The 17864-nt window shown below is 51.9% G+C and overlaps 2 protein-coding genes and 1 non-coding gene across 5 annotated transcripts in view; 1 reads left to right on the top strand and 2 right to left on the bottom strand.

The window, feature by feature from the left end:
* LOC120384921 (maestro heat-like repeat family member 5) overlaps nucleotides 1–17864 on the bottom strand; it is a 924418-nt gene that overhangs the window by 275457 nt on the left and 631097 nt on the right. The window lies entirely within an intron of this gene.
* On the bottom strand, nucleotides 6403–10346 carry LOC120384970 (erythroid membrane-associated protein-like). Its single transcript, XM_039504067.1, has 4 exons — nucleotides 10332–10346; nucleotides 9316–9397; nucleotides 8819–8978; nucleotides 6403–7317 (listed from the first exon to the last, which is right to left on the bottom strand). Exons 1-4 carry the CDS (start codon nucleotides 10344–10346, stop codon nucleotides 7191–7193), a joined length of 384 nt encoding a protein of 127 aa, XP_039360001.1. The 3' UTR covers nucleotides 6403–7190.
* On the top strand, nucleotides 13531–13612 carry TRNAL-CAA. Its single transcript has one exon. It is a non-coding gene; the product is annotated as a tRNA-Leu (tRNA).

Here is a 17864-nt window from a genome sequence, read left to right as displayed (position 1 = left end):
CACACATGCCACTCCCAGTGCAATCAAAGGGTGATGGGCTGGGAGGAATAGTAATCAAAGTATTCTGAATTTTGATTTTTCATCATCATTTTTATTTCCAATGACCAAAAAGGGGCAGGGAAAATGTCAACCAAATTGTCACATGCCCTCCCCCCCCAAACACAGACTATTTTCTCACCAGCTCTAACAATTAATAATCAGACCTAAAGACACCTTGCGCTGCAAAACTGTAAATCTTAAAAAAATTATATTGGAGCCCTGAGCCGACACATTCTTAAACGTATGCTTCATTTTCAGCACACAGATGGTCTTGCTGAAGTCAATGGGAGTACTCACATGCTTAACATTGCGTACGAGCATCACTCTTTACAACCCACTGGTGAATGTGTTACAGGCCTGCCTGCATGCTGCTCTACATACAATATGAGTCTGCTACAGACCGTTGCTAAATCTACAGCTGGCTCCAGACCCCAGCGTGCCAAGCGCGCGCTTGGGACGACGTCCCGCGGGAGGGCGGCAGGCGGCTCCGGTGGACCTCCCGCAGGCATGCCCGCGGAAGGTGCGCTGGTCCCGCCGCTCCGGTGGACCTCCCGCAGACGTGCCTGCGGAGGGTCCGCTGGTCCCGCGGCTCCAGTCGAGCATCCACAGGCATACCTGCGGGAGGCCCACCGGAGCCACGGGACCAGTGGACCCTCTGCAGGCACATCTGCAGGAGGTCCACGGGAGCCGCGGGACCGGCGACCGCCAGAGCACCCCCCGCGGAGTGCCGCCCTGCTTGGGGCGGCGCAAATCCTAGAGCCGCCCCTGAACACACAACAAATGATTTGTCACCAAAAAGATTGTGAGATAGTGATTAAAACTGAGAGTATTGAATAGATATGCTGGTCCACATTCTCAGCCACCTAATGAAACTGTGTGACAGACGTTCTGAGTTTTGACAAGCTCTAGTCTGGGGTATTGTAGTACTTCCTGTGGAATCACAGAAATGTACTGGAACGCTGCGAGTAACAACTCCAACACACACACGCAGGGCTTGACTTTGTACTAGGGTCCCAGATCAGATACAACAATATAGTAACATAGGAGACAACAATTTAACAGTAAGATAAAGATACAACACTATCTGTTGGTAAGGAGTTTATCTACAGTGATCATCTGTGACGTTATTGATATAAATGGGAACCATATAGAACATGGGTTGCAACCAAGGTCCTGTAGTGGCACCAAATCTTAAGTGAAGGGGGTCATATAAGGTGTCTAAGACCAGGTTCTGGGTTGCTGGTTATGATTATGCTGTCTGTATGTCTGTGTATCATTTTGTAGTTGAAGTTATAAGTATTGGCTCTGTACTGTCTGTATTTGGTATTCTGCTCTGCCTCTGGGAAGTGTCCCAGACAAGCTGATGTCAGCCCTGCATAGCTGGCTTGATGACCCATTAAGGACCATCAGCTACACAATTGACCCATGGAGAGAAGGCAGACACGCCTTGTGACTCAGCAAAGTATGCAGAAACTTGTCCATGTGACTGCAAACTCCATTTTATTTTTGCTGTAAGTTTCCACCGTGAGGACAAAGGGATTCTTACACCTGGAAAAGTCTATATAACGCTGATGCATCATCTCCATCTGGTCTTCAATCCTGCTTCTGACCTCTGGAAGGACTTTGCTACAAACTGAAGCTCTGCACGAAGGACTGTTGACCCATCCCAGCGGGGGATGTTCCAGAGACTTAATCTGAACCTGCAGTTTACTCCAGCACTGCTGCAAGCCTGAACTAAGAACTTTGCCATTACTGTATGTAATTGATTCCATTTAACCAATTCTACCTCTCATCTCTACCTTTTTCCCTTTGTAAATAAACCTTTAGATTTTAGATTCTAAAGGATTGGCAACAGCGTGATTTGTGGGTAAGATCTGATGTGTATATTGACCTGAGTCTGGGGCTTGGTCCTTTGGGATTGAGAGAACCTTTTTCTTTTATTGGGGTGTTGGTTTTCATAACCATTTATCCCCAGGACGAGTGCACTGGTGGTGATACTGGGAGACTGGAGTGTCTAAGGAAATTACTTGTGTGACTTGTGGTTAGCCAGTGGGGTGAGACCAAAGTCCTTTTGTCTGGCTGGTTTGGTTTGCCTTAGAGGTGGAAAAACCCCAGCCTAGGGCTGTAACTGCCCTGTTTGAGCAATTGGTCCTGATTTGGCACTCTCTGTTGGGTCCCGCCAGAATCGCTCCGTCACATCATCACATTACATAAATTCACTGCCTACAACCCCGTCCCACCCTGTGTAGTAGTTGTGTATAGGATGTGGCCTTTAACCCCACGTAGGACTAGAAGAATTGATACTGGAAGATTTCAGAGGTGCCTTATCCATGGTTTGGAAGGGAATTGTTCCCCAAAGACTGATTAAAAAGTCTTGGCATGAGATGGTTTTGATGAAGGGGTTGGGCTTAATTTAATCTTGGGAGAAAAGCTCTTCCATAACATCTTTATTTCTGATTTTTTAAATTATGATTACTATTATTATTATTTAGGTGGACTTCAAAGAGAACTTGGTAAGCGTTTCCCTCCCCCTCCCTTTTTCTGTAATGCATCCTTTTTTATTAATCAGATTCATCTTAACAATGAACTTATTCACATGAGTGCTCACCTTCATTTGATTTGCTTGGTTTCAGAATGGAGAAAAGCCCTAGTTTGTCCAAGTAAGTAAAGTTTGTATTTAGCTAATGTCCAAATTTCACTTTCTGGAGAGATCCTTGCTCCCTTTCTTTGTAGAAATAGTTTAAAACAACACAAAACACAAATAGGAGATAATGCAATAGTTTCTCTGGTTGAAATTTGAATGGTGAAGGTGGTTCCCCAAGTGAGCTGTATTGCTGGGGAATCTTCCTTTGGGAACATGGAGAGAAGTGAATTAATATTTTTCTGGATAATACATGCTCAGGTAGTACTTGAATGGGATGCTGTCCTGATGTTATTCTGTGCACATTCATAGGGGAAGGACAGCCCAGTGGCTAGCGTGTTAGCCTAGAATTCTGAAGGCCTCAGTTCAGATCCCTTCTCCTGTGTGACATTGGGCAAATCACTTAGTTTCTTTTTTGCCAGAAGCTGGGAATGGGTGACAGAGGATGGGTCACTTGATGATTGCCCGTTCTGTTCATTCCCTCTGGGGCACCTGGAGTTGTCAGAAAACAGGATACTGGGTCAAACAATATATGCCACTCAACCCAAAACAAACACATTTTAAGATTTTTGGTTGACCCAAAATTATTATTTTTTATTTATTTTTGGTGTAAACCTAAAAATCAGTTATTTGCACAGTTCTGGGAGAAGAAGCCAAAGATGCACAAAACTTCCCACACCGGTTTCACCTGCTGCTCTATGGGTCTGCTCTTATATACATCCAGTGCTTAATGTGTAATGAAAGAGGTTCCGGGGCTCAAGCGTTTTTCCTACATTCATAATTGATGAAGCAAGCCCAGAGGTACCAGGTCTACAAACTGCCAAGCCTAGAGATGCCGGGGCGCAATGCTGGCGTGCCCTGGCACAAATTTAAGCACTGAACACATCCCCTTCCCCACACAGACCTCCTTATTCCTGATGTACGATTTGATAGGAATTTTTATTGTCAGCTATCCTAGTGATCAGGCTATACTGGGAGTTTTGTCTTCAGAGGAAAAGACGACTTTGTCAGTTTTTGTTAAAGTTGGATTCTATAGCAGTTTCCTCTCCTCTGCTGAAAACAGAAGATGATCTTCTCCTTCCTCCTTAGATAATGTCGTGAGGAGACCTGGGTGAAAAATGGATATTTCAGTTCATTGGCAATTTCAAAAAAATGAAGACAAATTTGTTTTGGGTCAGACCAGAAATGAAAATTTTTAGAAAGTTAAAAAAATGATTTAAACAAAATGTTATATTTTGAGCATTATAAACTTTTTTTTTTTGCTTTTTTAAAAATAAAATTAAGGGAAATTTTGAAATGAAATATTGTTCCCAACCAAAAAAATCAAAATATTTCATTTTTAAAAAGTCAAAACAAAATATTCTGATTTTTTTTGAATATTTTTATTTGTCTTAAACAAATAATTTGGCAAAATTGACATGGATTTGGAAAATGTTTGTGTTGTTGAATCTGCATTTTTCACCAACAAAAGTTTTGGCCTAACAATGTCACCAACTCTAGTTGTGAGAGCGACCCATTGTGTTTTATTCCACTTTAACCACTGTTTGGGCTAAAATCTCTCTCTGCTTCTTCAGACTGTCCTAACGCCCTTTTCTGGTGGCTCGCCTCACTCTAGAGAGTTGGCCTCTTGGCTGGTAGCCCTTTGTACCTGGCCTTCATTATTCCCCATGGAACTGAAATTAGGGGTATATCAAACCATGCTATGGTGTGACCTGACTTTAAATATTAGGAAGGAGGAGCACAGCAGGGGTTCTGTTCATGAAAAAGAAATGGGAATAAAACCTGCTGGGGCTCCCCAGCGTTCCTGGGTCTCTGAGCCCCTCTCTGGGGAGAGGCATCTGCAGGAGAGGAAAGATTCTGCATCTCAGACCTGGCTCAGATGGCCTTTCGCTTGTGTTACTGACCTGTTCCTGCTCGGGTTTGTGACTCTGTCCTGCACTCTGCTGAGGGCAGATATGATTGCTCTTTATAAATAGATCAGAGGGATAAATATCAGAGAGGGAGAAGAATTATTTAAGCTTAGTACCAATGTGGACACAAGAACAAATGGATATAAACTGGACACTAGGAAGTTTAGACTTGAAATTAGACGAAGGTTTCTAACCATTAGAGGAGTGAAGTTCTGGAACAGCCTTCCAAGGGGAGTAGTGGGGGCAAAAGACATATCTGGCTTCAAGGCTAAGCTTGATAAGTTTATGGAGGGGTTGGTATGACGGGATCAGGGCCGGCTCCAGAAGGAGGGTTGAGCGCAGCCCCTGGCTAGGGTGACCAGACAGCAAATGTGAAAAATTGGGACGGGGGTGGGGGTAATAGGAGCCTGTATAAGAAAAAGACCCAAAAATCGAGACTGTCCCTATAAAATCAGGACATCTGGTCACCCTACCCCTGGCCCATGTCCTCATCCCCTGGGTCCCCACCAGGGCAGGTGGAGGGTCTGCAGCTCCCCACGGCTGCCCGCATGGCTCTTACCCTGACCCAGATGCAGCTTCCAGCCTGGCCTGGGGACAGGGCCTCGGGGGCCAAAGAGCTGCCACCAGGCCATGGTAAGAGACACCCGGGCAGCTGCTGTGGAGAGCCACAGACCCTCCATCAGCCCTGGGTGGGGGGTCATCTGGGGGGCAGGGACATGGGCCAGGGGCTGCTCTCGCCCCCCACCTCCCTCCACGGCTCCCCACAGCTGCACAGGTTCCCCGGTCAGGCTCCAGCTTCTGGGCCTTTGGGGGAGGAGAAGGGGCAGGGGGCAAGGCCCGTGGGGAGTGGGAGGGCCAGTCCCTCATTCCTGCACCTCTGGCTCTGCCTTTAGCATCATGATTCTCTCTTTCCACTGCAGCGAATGTGACCCTGGATCCAAACACAGCAAATGCCCAGCTCATCGTGTCTGAGGATGGGAAAAGCGTGAGGCGTGGAATTGCACGGCAGGAGGTGCCGGACAATCCAGAGCGATTCCATTCTTTCTGTTTGCTGGGCTGTGAGAGGTTCAGCTCAGGGAGACATTACTGGGAGGTGGAGGTGGGAGATGGAGGGTTTGGGGCTGTGGGTGTTGCCAGAGAGTCTATGAGGAGGAAGGGAGGGATCAGATTTAACCCTGAGCAGGGGATCTGGGCTGTAGAGCGGTGTGGGGATCAGTACCGGGCTCTCACCTCCCCAGAAACTCCCATGCCCCTGAGTGAGAGACCTAGGAAGATTGGGGTTTATCTGGACTATGAAGCGGAGTGGGTGGCATTTTATGATACTGGTAATGAGACCCTGATCTTTACTTTCATGTCAGCGTCTTTCACAGGGGAGACAATCCTTCCCTTCTTCTGGGTGGGGATTGGAGTCCTGCTCAGAGTCTGCCCCTGAGGCCTGGAGATGCGGAGGTAGCAATATCCCACTGGGGTTCACTCTGGTTCTGGACCAGAAATGGACTGAACTAGTTGTTGTCCTGGGGACAGCTCAGGTGGTTTAAAACACACTGCTGTGGTTCTAGAGAGGGGGATTGGGGAGACAGAGAAGATGTCATGGGGGGTTGTAGGGAGCATAGGCACCGACTCTGTGGGTGCCGCAGGGCTTGAGCACCCACAGGGAAAAATTAGTGGGTGCTCTGCACCCACCGGAAGCCAAGCTCCCTTCACCCCCCACCCAACTCACCTCCTCCTCCTGCCCTGAGCACGCCACGTCCCCACTCCTCTGCCTACCTCCCAGTGCTTCCCGCCGCCACACAGCTGTAGCAAGCTCCGGGAGGGAGGGGGGAAGAGGCAGGGGCGGGGGCGGAGATTTGGGGAAGGAGTTGGACGAGGGGCAGGGGTGGAGGTGGGGTGGGGCCGGGGCCGAGGGGGGTTGAGCACCCACTGGCGCCAGTAGAAGGTGGTGCCTATGGTAGGGAGAGGAGAAGCTGAAGACTGGAAAGGGAACGTGAGGCTTTACTGGGGAGGGAGATGCTGGAAGGAAATGGAGGGTGAAAGACAGGGAAAGGGGGTAAGGAAAGTAGAGAGAGAGGGAATAAAACTGTTCAATATTATGGAAAGTGATTGTGTTTTCTTAACTCAGTCCCTTTGTTCATGAAAAAAACTAGTTTGAGGCCTTAAATTATTCTTGCAGGTTTTGGACACTCTCTTCTCTGTGTTCTGATTATTACACTATCCTTGAATTGTTTGGAATTCTCACATTGCCTGACTGTAAATATAGCATGTATTTGAAAGCCTGTTCTTTCTGTTCGGTATTTTCTTTTCTCTCTCTTTCTTTCAAGCTGTTTGTTGTTTAAAGGAGCAGCACCTTTTTTTCCTGCATGAGCTCCGGACTGTGTGCTGGGCATCCCAGGTCTGCAGGCTGATGGGATCTCACCAGTCTGTGCTTGTGGCCCTGTGCCAGTCTACCTAGGGAATACCAGCAGCTCTGCCAGTTCTACTGAGCAGCATAGGCCAGTGTGAGTCTGCCATGCCAGGGTCCTCCTTCTCCTCCTGCTCCATCATACAGTCCATCAGGTACCTTTGGTGGGGCAGAAAAGTCCTCTCAAATGTTCACCAGCACTTCAAGGAAGTGCAAGCGAGAGGATTTCTTCAAAAGGTGCCTTCTCCATGTTGCTGGCTCTGGTAGCTTGGCACACACAGACCAAAATCACTCCTCGGCTGTCTGTGTTGGCGGGCTGTTCCAACTTCCTGTAACAAGAAGGGTGGGCAGAAAAGTTTCGCTGCACTGTAACATGCTCAAAGGGCCACAGCGGCCACATTTCAGGCTGGTGTTGGGGAATCTGGGCTAGGGTTGGTTGGACTCAGATCTACATGCTGCAGTGTGGACACCAGAGCCCCAGATTTGAGCCTAGGTTAGAAATGTCTTAATGTAGGGTTAAGAACCAGTATAGATGCTCAAGCCCAGGGTTCTCCGACATGGGCCAGCTGCCTCCAGACCCAAAATCCTTGGGCTTACATTGCAGTGTAGACAAACCCAGAGTGACATACATGCATATCCTCATTAGAGTGCAGTGACACAACCAGTTCAGGAGAAAAAAAATTCCATGACTATCTTCAAAAATCACATCTGGAAAATGAAAGGGAAATAAACAAGGAAACACTTTGATATGCTTTATTTACATAAAGATCCTCTGCCCCAGCCAGAGCCCTCATCCCCCCTGCACCCTAATCCTCTGCCCCAGCCCTGAGCCCCCCCACATCATGAACCCCTCATCCTCAGCCCCACAGCCCTCACCCCTGTACTCCCTTTTATCCCCAAACTCTCTCCCAGAGGGTGCACCCCCTCCCCGTTCCCACATACGCCTTCCCAACCCCAAACTCCCTCCCAAAGCCTGCATCCTTCACCCCCTCCTGCACACCCACCCCCTGCCCCAGCCCAGAGCCTGCACCCAGCACCCAAACTCCATCCCAAAGCCTGCACCCTGCACCCCTCCTGCACCCTAATCCCCAGCCCAGGATATGCACCCGACCTCCCCCCCCGAACCTCCTCCCAGAGCCTTAGGCAGGTGGGGGCAGAGTTTGGGGGGGTGGAGTTGGGGTGCGGGTTCTGGGCACCACCAAAATTTCTACAAACTTGCCACCCGTGGCCCTAGGAGCACAAGCAGTGACAGTGGTGGGGGTGAGTGTGCTGCTGGGGGGAGCAGGAAAGGGGGGCTCCTCCCCCAGAGCTTGCTGCTGCCGGCAGGGAAAGGGCCGAGGGGAGTCGTCCTCTCTGGCCCCTGTCCCAGAGCAACACCCTGCACCCCAAACTCATCCCCAGCCCTGCCCCCCCCCACAGCCCCCCCCCCCCGCCCGAGCTCTCCCCCCCCCCACGGCCCCCTCTGCCCCCACCACCCACCCTTCATCTCCGGTCCCAACCAGAGCCCTCATCCCCCTGCACGCTGACCCTCTCCCCCAGCCCTGAGCCCCTCCCATTCCCAGCCCCAGCCAGAGCCCTCACCCTGAGCCCCTCCCACACGCCCAACCCCTCAGCTTCAGCCACAGTCCTCACCCCTGCACCCGTCCCTCTGCACCCCTCCCTCCGTACCCCTTCCCCCCCCCCAACACACTACCAGAGCCAGCCCCCCCATCCCCAGCCCCAGCCGAGGGCCAGCACCCCACACCACCACCCACACCCCAACACCCACCCAGAGCCCGCGGCAGAGTTTGGGCGGAGCGGGTTCTGGGCACCACCAAAATTTCTACAAACCTGCTCCCCCTCCCCCCTCTCAGGGTTATGACTGATCCAGTGTCAAATCGCTCAGGATTGTCGGGCAGATCCTGCCGGGCGTGTCCCCATCTCACATGTCTCCGATCCTCAGACAGGGCGAGCTGGGGATGAGCCGTGTCTGGATCCAGAGTCACCGTCACTGGGGACAGAGAGAATCGGAGCGTTAGGGGCAGAGCTCAGCCCTGGGGGAGGCGGGGACCATTTCTCACACTCCCCAGCAGCCCTGGTCTGGCTGGGACAGGCCTGGATCCCAGGGAGCTGCCTCTGTCCTGGGCGCCTGACACTGAGCAGAGACGTCACTGCAGTTCTCAGCCTGGGCAATGGGACCCACGTTTGTACATTGCCATGGTTACAGAGGCTGCAGCTCCCTGCTCCCCAGCTGGCTGTAGCTCAGATGGCAGAGGCTGGAGCATAGGTGCCGACTCCGTGGGTGCTCCGAAAAATTGGGCAGCTCCCCACCCCTCTGCCCAGCTCACCTCCACCTCCGCTCCGCCTCCTCCCCTGAGCGCACCGCGTGCCCGCTTCCCCCCCCAGCTCCCAGCACTTGCACCTGTTTCGCTCGGCCGGGAGGGAGGGGGCAGGAGGGGGAAGGCAGCACGCTCGGGGAAGAGGTGGGGCCGGGACGGGGATTTGCAGAAGGGGTCCAATAGGGGCAGGGAGGGGGCTGAGACTTTGGGGAAGGGGTTGGAATGGGGGTGGGGAAAGGGTGGAGTCGGGGTGGGGCCCGGGGGCGCGAGCACCCACCGGCACTGGGGGAAGTTGGTGTCTATGGTCTGGAGAGGAAAAGGGTCACAGAGATGAGAGCACCTGGTCTCTGATTTACAACGCCAGCCTGGGGAGCTGCTTCTCTGCCCTGAGTGCCTGGGACCCAGCAGAGATGCCCTGGCAGCTCCTCTCCCCCTGCTGGGACCTGCTGTGAGGGCTGCAGAAACTGCCTCTCTCCCCCCTTCCCTGCTGGGGCTGCTCCTCGGAGGGTGAGAGAGGAGGAACCTGAGGTTGTGCAGAGGGGAGTGAGAGGAGGGAGGCACCAGATATAAACCCAGGGGGAAGCTGCACGCTGAGCCCATCAGTGCAGGTTCTCAGCATTTAGTGTTTGTGTTTCTATTTCTTGGGCGGGTGGGGGGTGTCACAGTCGGTGTTGGGTTGGTTTGTGTCTTTACCTACTTGTTTATAAAACTGTCTTCATGCATTTTTTTTCTCTGAAGTGAAAAGCTTAATCCTTTCTCAATAAGCTGGCCAAATGCTTCACTGATACAACTCAGAAGCAAACAGTGAAATACAAGTACAGAGCCAATATTCATAACTTCAAATACAAGAATGATACACACAGCATAAGCATAACCAGCAAATGACAACCTGTTCATAGACACCTCACTTCACCATCTTTGTACAAGATTTGTTGCAACTATATGACAGTGGTTGCAATAATGGTCTATATGGTCATAGTTCAATTAGGTAAGGTCACACCCCTATCTGCTCTCAATGGACTTGCCTGGGAACGTTCCATCTGGAGTCTAGGTCGTGGCTTCTGCTGTGACTAAGCGAAATCAGGCATGGACGTGGGACGTGCCCATGTGACTCCAAACACCATCTCGTTACCTGTCATTTTCCACTCTCTCCACTGAGGGCTTTGTTTGAAACAATGGGGGTTTCCATCCACAAGCTATAAAAAGCCCTGGACACATCTCCATTTGGCCTCTTTCCTGCTCAGACCTCTTGACGATGACCTTATACTAATGGGAGCGTTCTAACCAAAGGACTGAGGACCTTCCAATGATTCAGAAGCAACCAGAGACTTAAAAAGCCAACAGTTTATTCCATCACTGCTACAAGCGTGATTCAAGAACTTTGCAATTCTTGTATGTATTTGATTCCTTCAACCAATTTTAACTCTCACCTTCCTTCCTTTCCAGAAATAAACCTTTATATTTTAGATACTAAAGGGCTGGCAACAGCATGATTACTGGGCTCAGATCTGAGTTGTATATTATTGAGCTGGGTATGTGGCTGGTCCTTTCAGATCAGAAGAACCCTTTCGGTTGATGAAATTGGGTTCCAATAACCACTCATCAGTAATTTCAGTGGTTTTGGTGGCGATATAAAGCCTGGAATGACTAAGGAGGCTGCTTTTCTGACTTCTCGTTAGCCAGTGTGGTGAAACAGAAGTTAACTTTTCTTGCTGGGTTGATTTATCTTATGGGAGCAAAATCACCATTTTGGGGGTATGTCTGCCCCATTTCTCGGCACTTTGGCCTGAATTTGGTATTCTCAGTTGTGACCCACTAGGGCACAGTGAGAGGTGGCTTTTGCTCCTCTGCCTACTGCTAATGACAGTGAAGCTGCAAGACAAAGTCAACAGCAGAGCCAGAGCCAGAAGCTGCATCTTCTATCTTTGCTGTTCTCGTCTTTCCCGTATGTGTGCGTTTGCCTTATCTTGCCACCTAGGAAATGGGATTGGACTTTCACAAGAGACACCACAACAGTGACAGCTCCAGCCCATCTCAGCTAATCTCTCTGATCTCCCCAGGACAGCTGTTACCTTCTTCAAAACCACCCAAGAGACCATCACAGAAGGAACTTTCCTTCTAAAAACTCTCCCAGCTGAAGAGAAAGGGCACAGGGGATGCTGTTAAAGACAAGCCTTACTGACTCCTTTACATTTCCATTGCTTTAACTCTGTCTCTGTTTCTCTCTGTGTTTCAGTAACACACTAGCAGGGATGTGAGAGGTGTGTTTGCCATGGGACTAAGCGGGCTGAAGTCTCTCTCTACCAAACCGCCAGCCTTGTTTCCCCCGTTCAGTGTTGGACGGTGACAGGGGCACGTTAACACCTTTCACTCTTTCGGGGACCTTGAGCCTGTTTAAATGACCACAGAAGTTCCTGCCCCCTGTGTGAGTGGCATGGGGGACTGAGCGTCTTTTCTCCTTTCTCCCCTCTAGGATGCCAGAAGCCCCATAGACGGGGCGTGGCTCCTCCCCCTGCACACGCCATTAGTCTGGCCACAGGCTGAGACAACACAACTGTCCCAGGGCACAACTGCAACGTGGTGAAGGTGACATGTGGGTCGCAATCTCCTTTGGTTTATTACAAACCCGGGTTTCTGCATTTCCTACAAAACTAAATCTGTTTTCTAAATCGCTTCTCTGCTCAGGCTGCGGCTACGCCCCCTTGTGTCGGTAGAACGTATGTCGCTCAGGGGTGTGAATGAGCCACCCCGCGAGTGACACAGTTACACTGACCCAAGCGCCGGTGTGGGCAGGGCTATGTCGCTGGGAGAGCTTCTCCTGCCAACATGGCTACGGCTCTCGCTGGGGGTAGCGAATCTCAGCGGCTACACTCAAGAGCTAACGGCGGGGCCGCTGCACCGGTGCCAGCGTGAGCTCCCCAGAGCAGCCACCACCTCAGGGCAGGGACGATGGCCCTGACTGGGGACACAGTACGGGCCTGTCACCTCCAGGGCACTGGGTTCTCTTCTGCCCCCGGCAGGAGTGAACAAACGTCTGTATGACGTGGTGACCATTCACGGACCGGTGAGGAATGAGCTGGTGTGAGGGGAGCTGATCTCAGTCCAGTGGCAGGTGGGCAGATGGCCACAGAACAATGACCAGCAGGAACACTGGAATCTATTGGCCATCAAAGCATGGAGGCCGAGGAGTGAATTGCCCACGGGACCGAACTCATCCTGTCCCCAGAGCTGGTCTCCGTAAATCGGGGTGAAGCACATTGACGGGACACCTCGGGGAAGCTTGCACAGCCATTGCTGGGGCTGCAGCTATTCTGTGGCTGGATACACAGAGACTCATTCTCCAGTCCCTCAATTCAGCATTTCTCACGGGCAAGAAATTCAGAGTAAAATACGACAATAAAATATGATAATGATTAATGGGGAAAAACCTGTTTCTTTCTAGGTGTGAAACAGGGAAGTTCCAGCAGCTGGAGGACACGTCTCCTGATCTGGAAATCAGTCTTGGTTATTGGTGCCAAGAAAGCCAGTGCTCTGAAGGAGACTGAGGAAAATCAAAGGTACCGAGAAGGGAGTTAGGGGGGAAACGTTTCGGACTTCCGGAAGTGACGGGCTCTGACCAATTAGTGGCAATAGATACTAACATAGAACTGAAACAAATCAGAGTGAACCAATAAATTATCATTCCTGACTCAGGGGAAAAGGCTGGGTGGGGCCATGTGCCAAGGCAACAGCAAACGGTTCATAATCTGTAGTCATTTGAATGTGATTCATTTTTCCACTAACAAGTTTCTCTGAAGTGGTGAGAAATCCAGGGTCCGGGGAAGGGAGCCGTGGCCCATTCTCCTGTCGGACAGTCCAGTCGTGGCTTAGTCCTGTTTATAGATGGAGAAAAGAGTCCAGTACAAACAGTTTAATCCAGCGAGAAAGTCAGTCCATTGGCGGATAGAGCCGGGAGCTGGTGGGGGGCAGAGCTGGATTCTACCTCACTGTCTGACCTTGGTCAGGTCAGGTCACCTCTCCCTGTCTCGGTCGTTACAGTGTGGAGAGGAACAACGACAGACCCCACAGGAGGGTGCTGGTTTGGTGCTTAACCACACGGCGAAGGAACGAGAGCCCCAAATTCCCCCTGGTGCTTTGGGAGCCGGGTTTGCTGTTTGAATTCTGCAGTTCAGATGACGTCAGGCCTGGGCGTTTCTCTGGCCTTAGGGGCCTGCTTTGCTCACAGCTGTGATGGCTGAGTAGCTAAGGTGTTAGACTCAAAATCCAAGAGGGTTTCCCTGCGCAGGTTCAAATCCTGCTCACAGCAAGGCCAGTGTTTTAGCCACAGCCCATCTAAGAGGCCAGGGGCAGCTGAGTCTCCCCCAAACGGCCGCCCATGCAGGGGGGAACACTGGGGATGTGGGGCAGGTCACCCCTCCGTGGGCCCATTGTCATCTTTCGAGTGCTGGAAGCCAAGCTCCAGAGAAGTGGGGGCTCCGCCTGCACCCGGCTCCGCTCTGCCTCTTAACCCGATGCCCTGCTCTGCCTCCTCCCATCCCCCCTCCGCCTCTTCCCCCAAGGCCTGCGCCCCACCCCCGCTGGGCCTTTTCCCCCGAACCCCCTCCCTCTCTCTGCCTCTTCCTGCCCCTGCTGCGCCTCCTGCCCCAAGGACCCTCCCCACCCCCCGCTCACCTAAGGCAGGAAAAAGCGATGGGTGCCTGGCCCCATGGCAGCCCCCCTTAGGGGAAAGGGGCAGAGAGGAGAAAGCAGCAGGTGAGTGGCGTCTTAGATCATAGAACTGGAAGGGACCTCAGCTAATCCAACCCCCTGCTCAGAGCAGGACCAATCCCCAGACAGATTTTTACCCCAGTTCCCAAAACGACCTCCTCAAGGATTGAATTCCCAACCGTGGGTTTAGCAGGCCAATGCTCAAACCACTGAGCTGTCCTCTTGGGGGAAGTGAGGGGCAGGTAGGGGGTCTGGGGGAGGGGGCGGAGGGCAGTGAACAGCAAGTGGGCGGGGCCTCGGGGGAAGAGGATGAGCAGGGGCAGGGCCTCTGTGGCCGGGCCATGGTCTGGGCACCGGTGGCCCCCCAACTTCTAGGGGTCACTCATCTGAAACCCAGGATGAAGTGACATGGGCCTGAGTCTTGTTGGGGCTGAGGCTACATCACACCTTTACCTTCGGGGCTCTACCGCGGCATAAAGCCCCCAGACACGGCCAGAGACAGGGCAAGGGGCCTCAGCACGGGAGAGAGTCAGGCCCAGAGTTAGACGAGGGGGGCAGAGAATAGTCTTCATTCTGGTTAGTTACACGGCGCCCTTGCTAGAAATCCTTCCTGTATTTTCTCCAGTTCACTCCCTGACGCTGTAGCGCTGCCCCGTTCCCCCGTTTGTGCCATTGAATTGTCAGGTTCTGTCAAATAATAGCAGCAATCCAGCCATAAACACGACAGCCTGAAATCTCAGCTCTCCCCCTCCCCTCGCGCTAAAGAGAGAGAGGAGACCCAGGCAGCCAGTTTCTCTGGGACAGAAGACAAAGGACAGAGGCTTGTGGGAAGATGAGATCGGATGCTTGGCTGGAAAGAGGGGGCGTCTGGACTGGGGAGAGAAAACAGCCAGAGCCCACATGGATGCAGGAGAGACCTAGCTGGACTGTGCAGAGGGAGGTTAGGCCTGAGGCCCTGAGAGTTTCCTGTGCTATGTTCAGATGCTCAATAAACCCCTCTCTTACACTGGCTGAGCATCACTGCAGTCTAGAGATCGGGGCTGCATTCTTCCTCTGGGAGTAGAGGCCCCAGGGTCCAGAGGAGGGGACTCTGAGGGGCCCATGGCAGACAGGCATGCTCAGGTCTCAGAGAAGTGCCTTTCACGGAGGCTGAGGGGACTTTACCCTCGAGAGAGAGTGAATCTCCAGGAAGGGCTGTCACACTGAAGGGGGTTCCTTCCAAGGACTGTACGGGGCTGAGAGACTGCACAAGTCCTGGGAGGCAGTGACACCATCCATGGCTAGATAAACAGAGGCTGGAAAGGGAAGTGATTCAGCTGTAGTGAGACTGATACTGGAACACTGCATCCCGTTCTGGTGTCCACGTTTCAAAAATAACGTTTTAAAAACTGGAGAGGGTGCAGAAAAGAGCCATATTTGAGGGATGGAGAAGATGTCTTATAAGGAGGCATTGAAAAGCTCAATCTGTTTAGAGGTGAGCTGATTGCAGTGTGCAAGTGCCTTCGCGAGAGAAAACACCAAGTATTTAAAGGGCTCTTTAGTCTTGCAAAGAAAGGCATAACAAGAACCAATGGCTGGAAGCAGAAATCAGAAAAATTCTCATTGTAGCAAGGCAAGATTTGTAAGAGGGAGGGTGATTCATCACTGGAACAAGCTGCCAAGAGAAGTGATGGATTCTGCATCTCTTGATGTCTTCCAATGAAGACTAGAGGCCTTTGGGAAGGTGCTTTAGTCAAAAAGAAGCTATTGTGATACACAGATGGGCTGGGATATGCAGGGAGTCAGATTAGATGCTCTAATGGTCCCTTCTGGCCTTAAGGCTACTAATTTATGAAAAACTGATGTTTTATTGTGTAGCGGCTCCATCCACAGACTGAACAGTCATTGAGTGCAGTGATTCAGGGGAAACAACTCAAACACCCAACGAGGCTGGCCAGGGGCAGGACATCAGCTTTGAGGGGAGGGGTGGGTGTGGCAGTGACATCACAAAGGCCTTTTGCAGGAACTCGGCCTATTGGGCAAAGGTGGTGGGAAGGGGGTGACCTCACAGAGAGACCCCGACATCAGCCGGGCAGGACCAAGGTGCAGGGCCAGGCCAGTCTCTGAGACCCCCGGCTTTGCTGCCGCAAGTCTCCTTCACGAGGTCTCTCCTCGAGGGCTGAGAGAGAATTAGGATTCACGGCTGTGAGCATGAGGAGGAACCTCTGTGGAGTTTTCTCCTTTCCTGCCACTGACTGTGCCGAAAACAAACTTCCCTTTGACAAGGTAAGAGGCTGAGAGAGGTTTGGAACCTGTTCAGTCTGATCCACCTGGCGCAGGCAGCATTCTAGGCCCAGGAAACACTGGCTTCAGGTGGCAGAATTTGATTTCCTACCTAGGGTTTGATGGTTGGAATCCCTGGGGACATTGGGGTTTGTCCTTTTTGGTTTCCCTTTTCCTCTTTCCTCCCTCCTTTCTCTTGCTTCTTTTCCCGCTTTCCCCTGCTTCCCTCCCTCTACCAAGGAGGGGTGTGTGGAGTGCGGGCAGGGCAGGGGTATTGCTCTCATTGCGGGAGGTCCTCACCAAGAGGTGGGGATGGATCTGAGAGTGATCTCCTCTGATGGTGACCTGGGCCGTCCTTTGGGACATCTGGTGAGACCCCTCAGCCTCCCGCCCCTCAGAGTCTCAGTGCTGATTGGCCGAGCAGGGGGCTATCGACAGCGAGGAGACTCAGGTCCTTTTGGTCTTTTTTCAGATCAGGCAAAGAAGTCACAACCAATCCAATGTACGGGATTAATCTTGCTGCTTCTCTCCATTAATTGTCTCTTGGCAGTTCATGATTTCCTCTAATGTTCTAAGTTTTCTAAAATACTTGCTGAATAATTATTATGAACCACTGTTGGTCTGTAGCTCACTTGAGAGCACTTTATTCTGATCAGTCAATGTATGAAATTCAAGATGTGACAGGTAGGTTGAAAGTCAGGAGCAGTGTTTCCTCTAATTTGTTATGTCCGTGTGCGGAATGAATTGTGTTGTGCGCACCAATATGGAGGTGAGGTGTGACACTCTCCTGTATATTGGTGCACGTTACAAAATTCATTCTGCACATGGACGGTGTGTGGCAACGCTGCTGCCGGCTCCAGGCCCCAGCACAGGACCATGGTGGCGCAGCCCAGGACAGCGGCAGCACTACCAGCCCTGCTCTGCGGACTCCTGGCATCGCTCAGGGGTGGGGCACGGGCAGAAGGAGGCAGGACCTTGGGGGAAGGGGGGTGGGATAGGACCTGGGCCGCACCCCCCTAGGGATGGCCTTGGTGGCAATATCAGGCCCACCCCCGTGGCAGGGCCAGGCTAGAACCAGCTAAGGCCGGAGATGGGGGGAAAAACTGCACTGGCAGGAGCCCCTCCCTGGCCACTGCCTGCGTGGTGCTAAAGATGGAGCTATGCAGCTTACAGAAATATTTTTTTTGGGAGGGAGTGGGGGTGGCAAAGGGGGATTTGAACCCTGGTCTCCCACATCCTGGTCAAATACTTTAAATGCTGTAAGAGAGCCAGCAGCACCGTGACCTCTTCCTGCTCTGGTGGATTGTTTTGTACCGAATGGCCTAAGCACCTAACCCCAGGTGAGGGGCTCCCAAGCAGACCAAGGTCCCTCTCTCCAAGCCAGACCTGGGTGCCTAAGCTCCAGAGAAGGGTGGGGCTCAGGACACACCCCTCATCAGCATTTCCCATTGGGGTGGAGATGCCCAGCATGCTGGGTTTTGTGGGTCCTACTTTCAGGCACCTCCTTCTTCCCATTGATTGTACAGGAGCCTGGGTGCCTAACTCAGGCTTTGTGGATTCTAGTGACTTTTAGCTGCCTAAAAGTTTGG

The sequence above is a fragment of the Mauremys reevesii genome, linkage group 17 (assembly GCF_016161935.1).
Source record: "Mauremys reevesii isolate NIE-2019 linkage group 17, ASM1616193v1, whole genome shotgun sequence".
Lineage (NCBI taxonomy): Eukaryota > Metazoa > Chordata > Testudines > Geoemydidae > Mauremys > Mauremys reevesii.
Note: the sequence above shows the minus strand (reverse complement) of the source record. Positions and strands in the feature narration are given on the sequence as shown.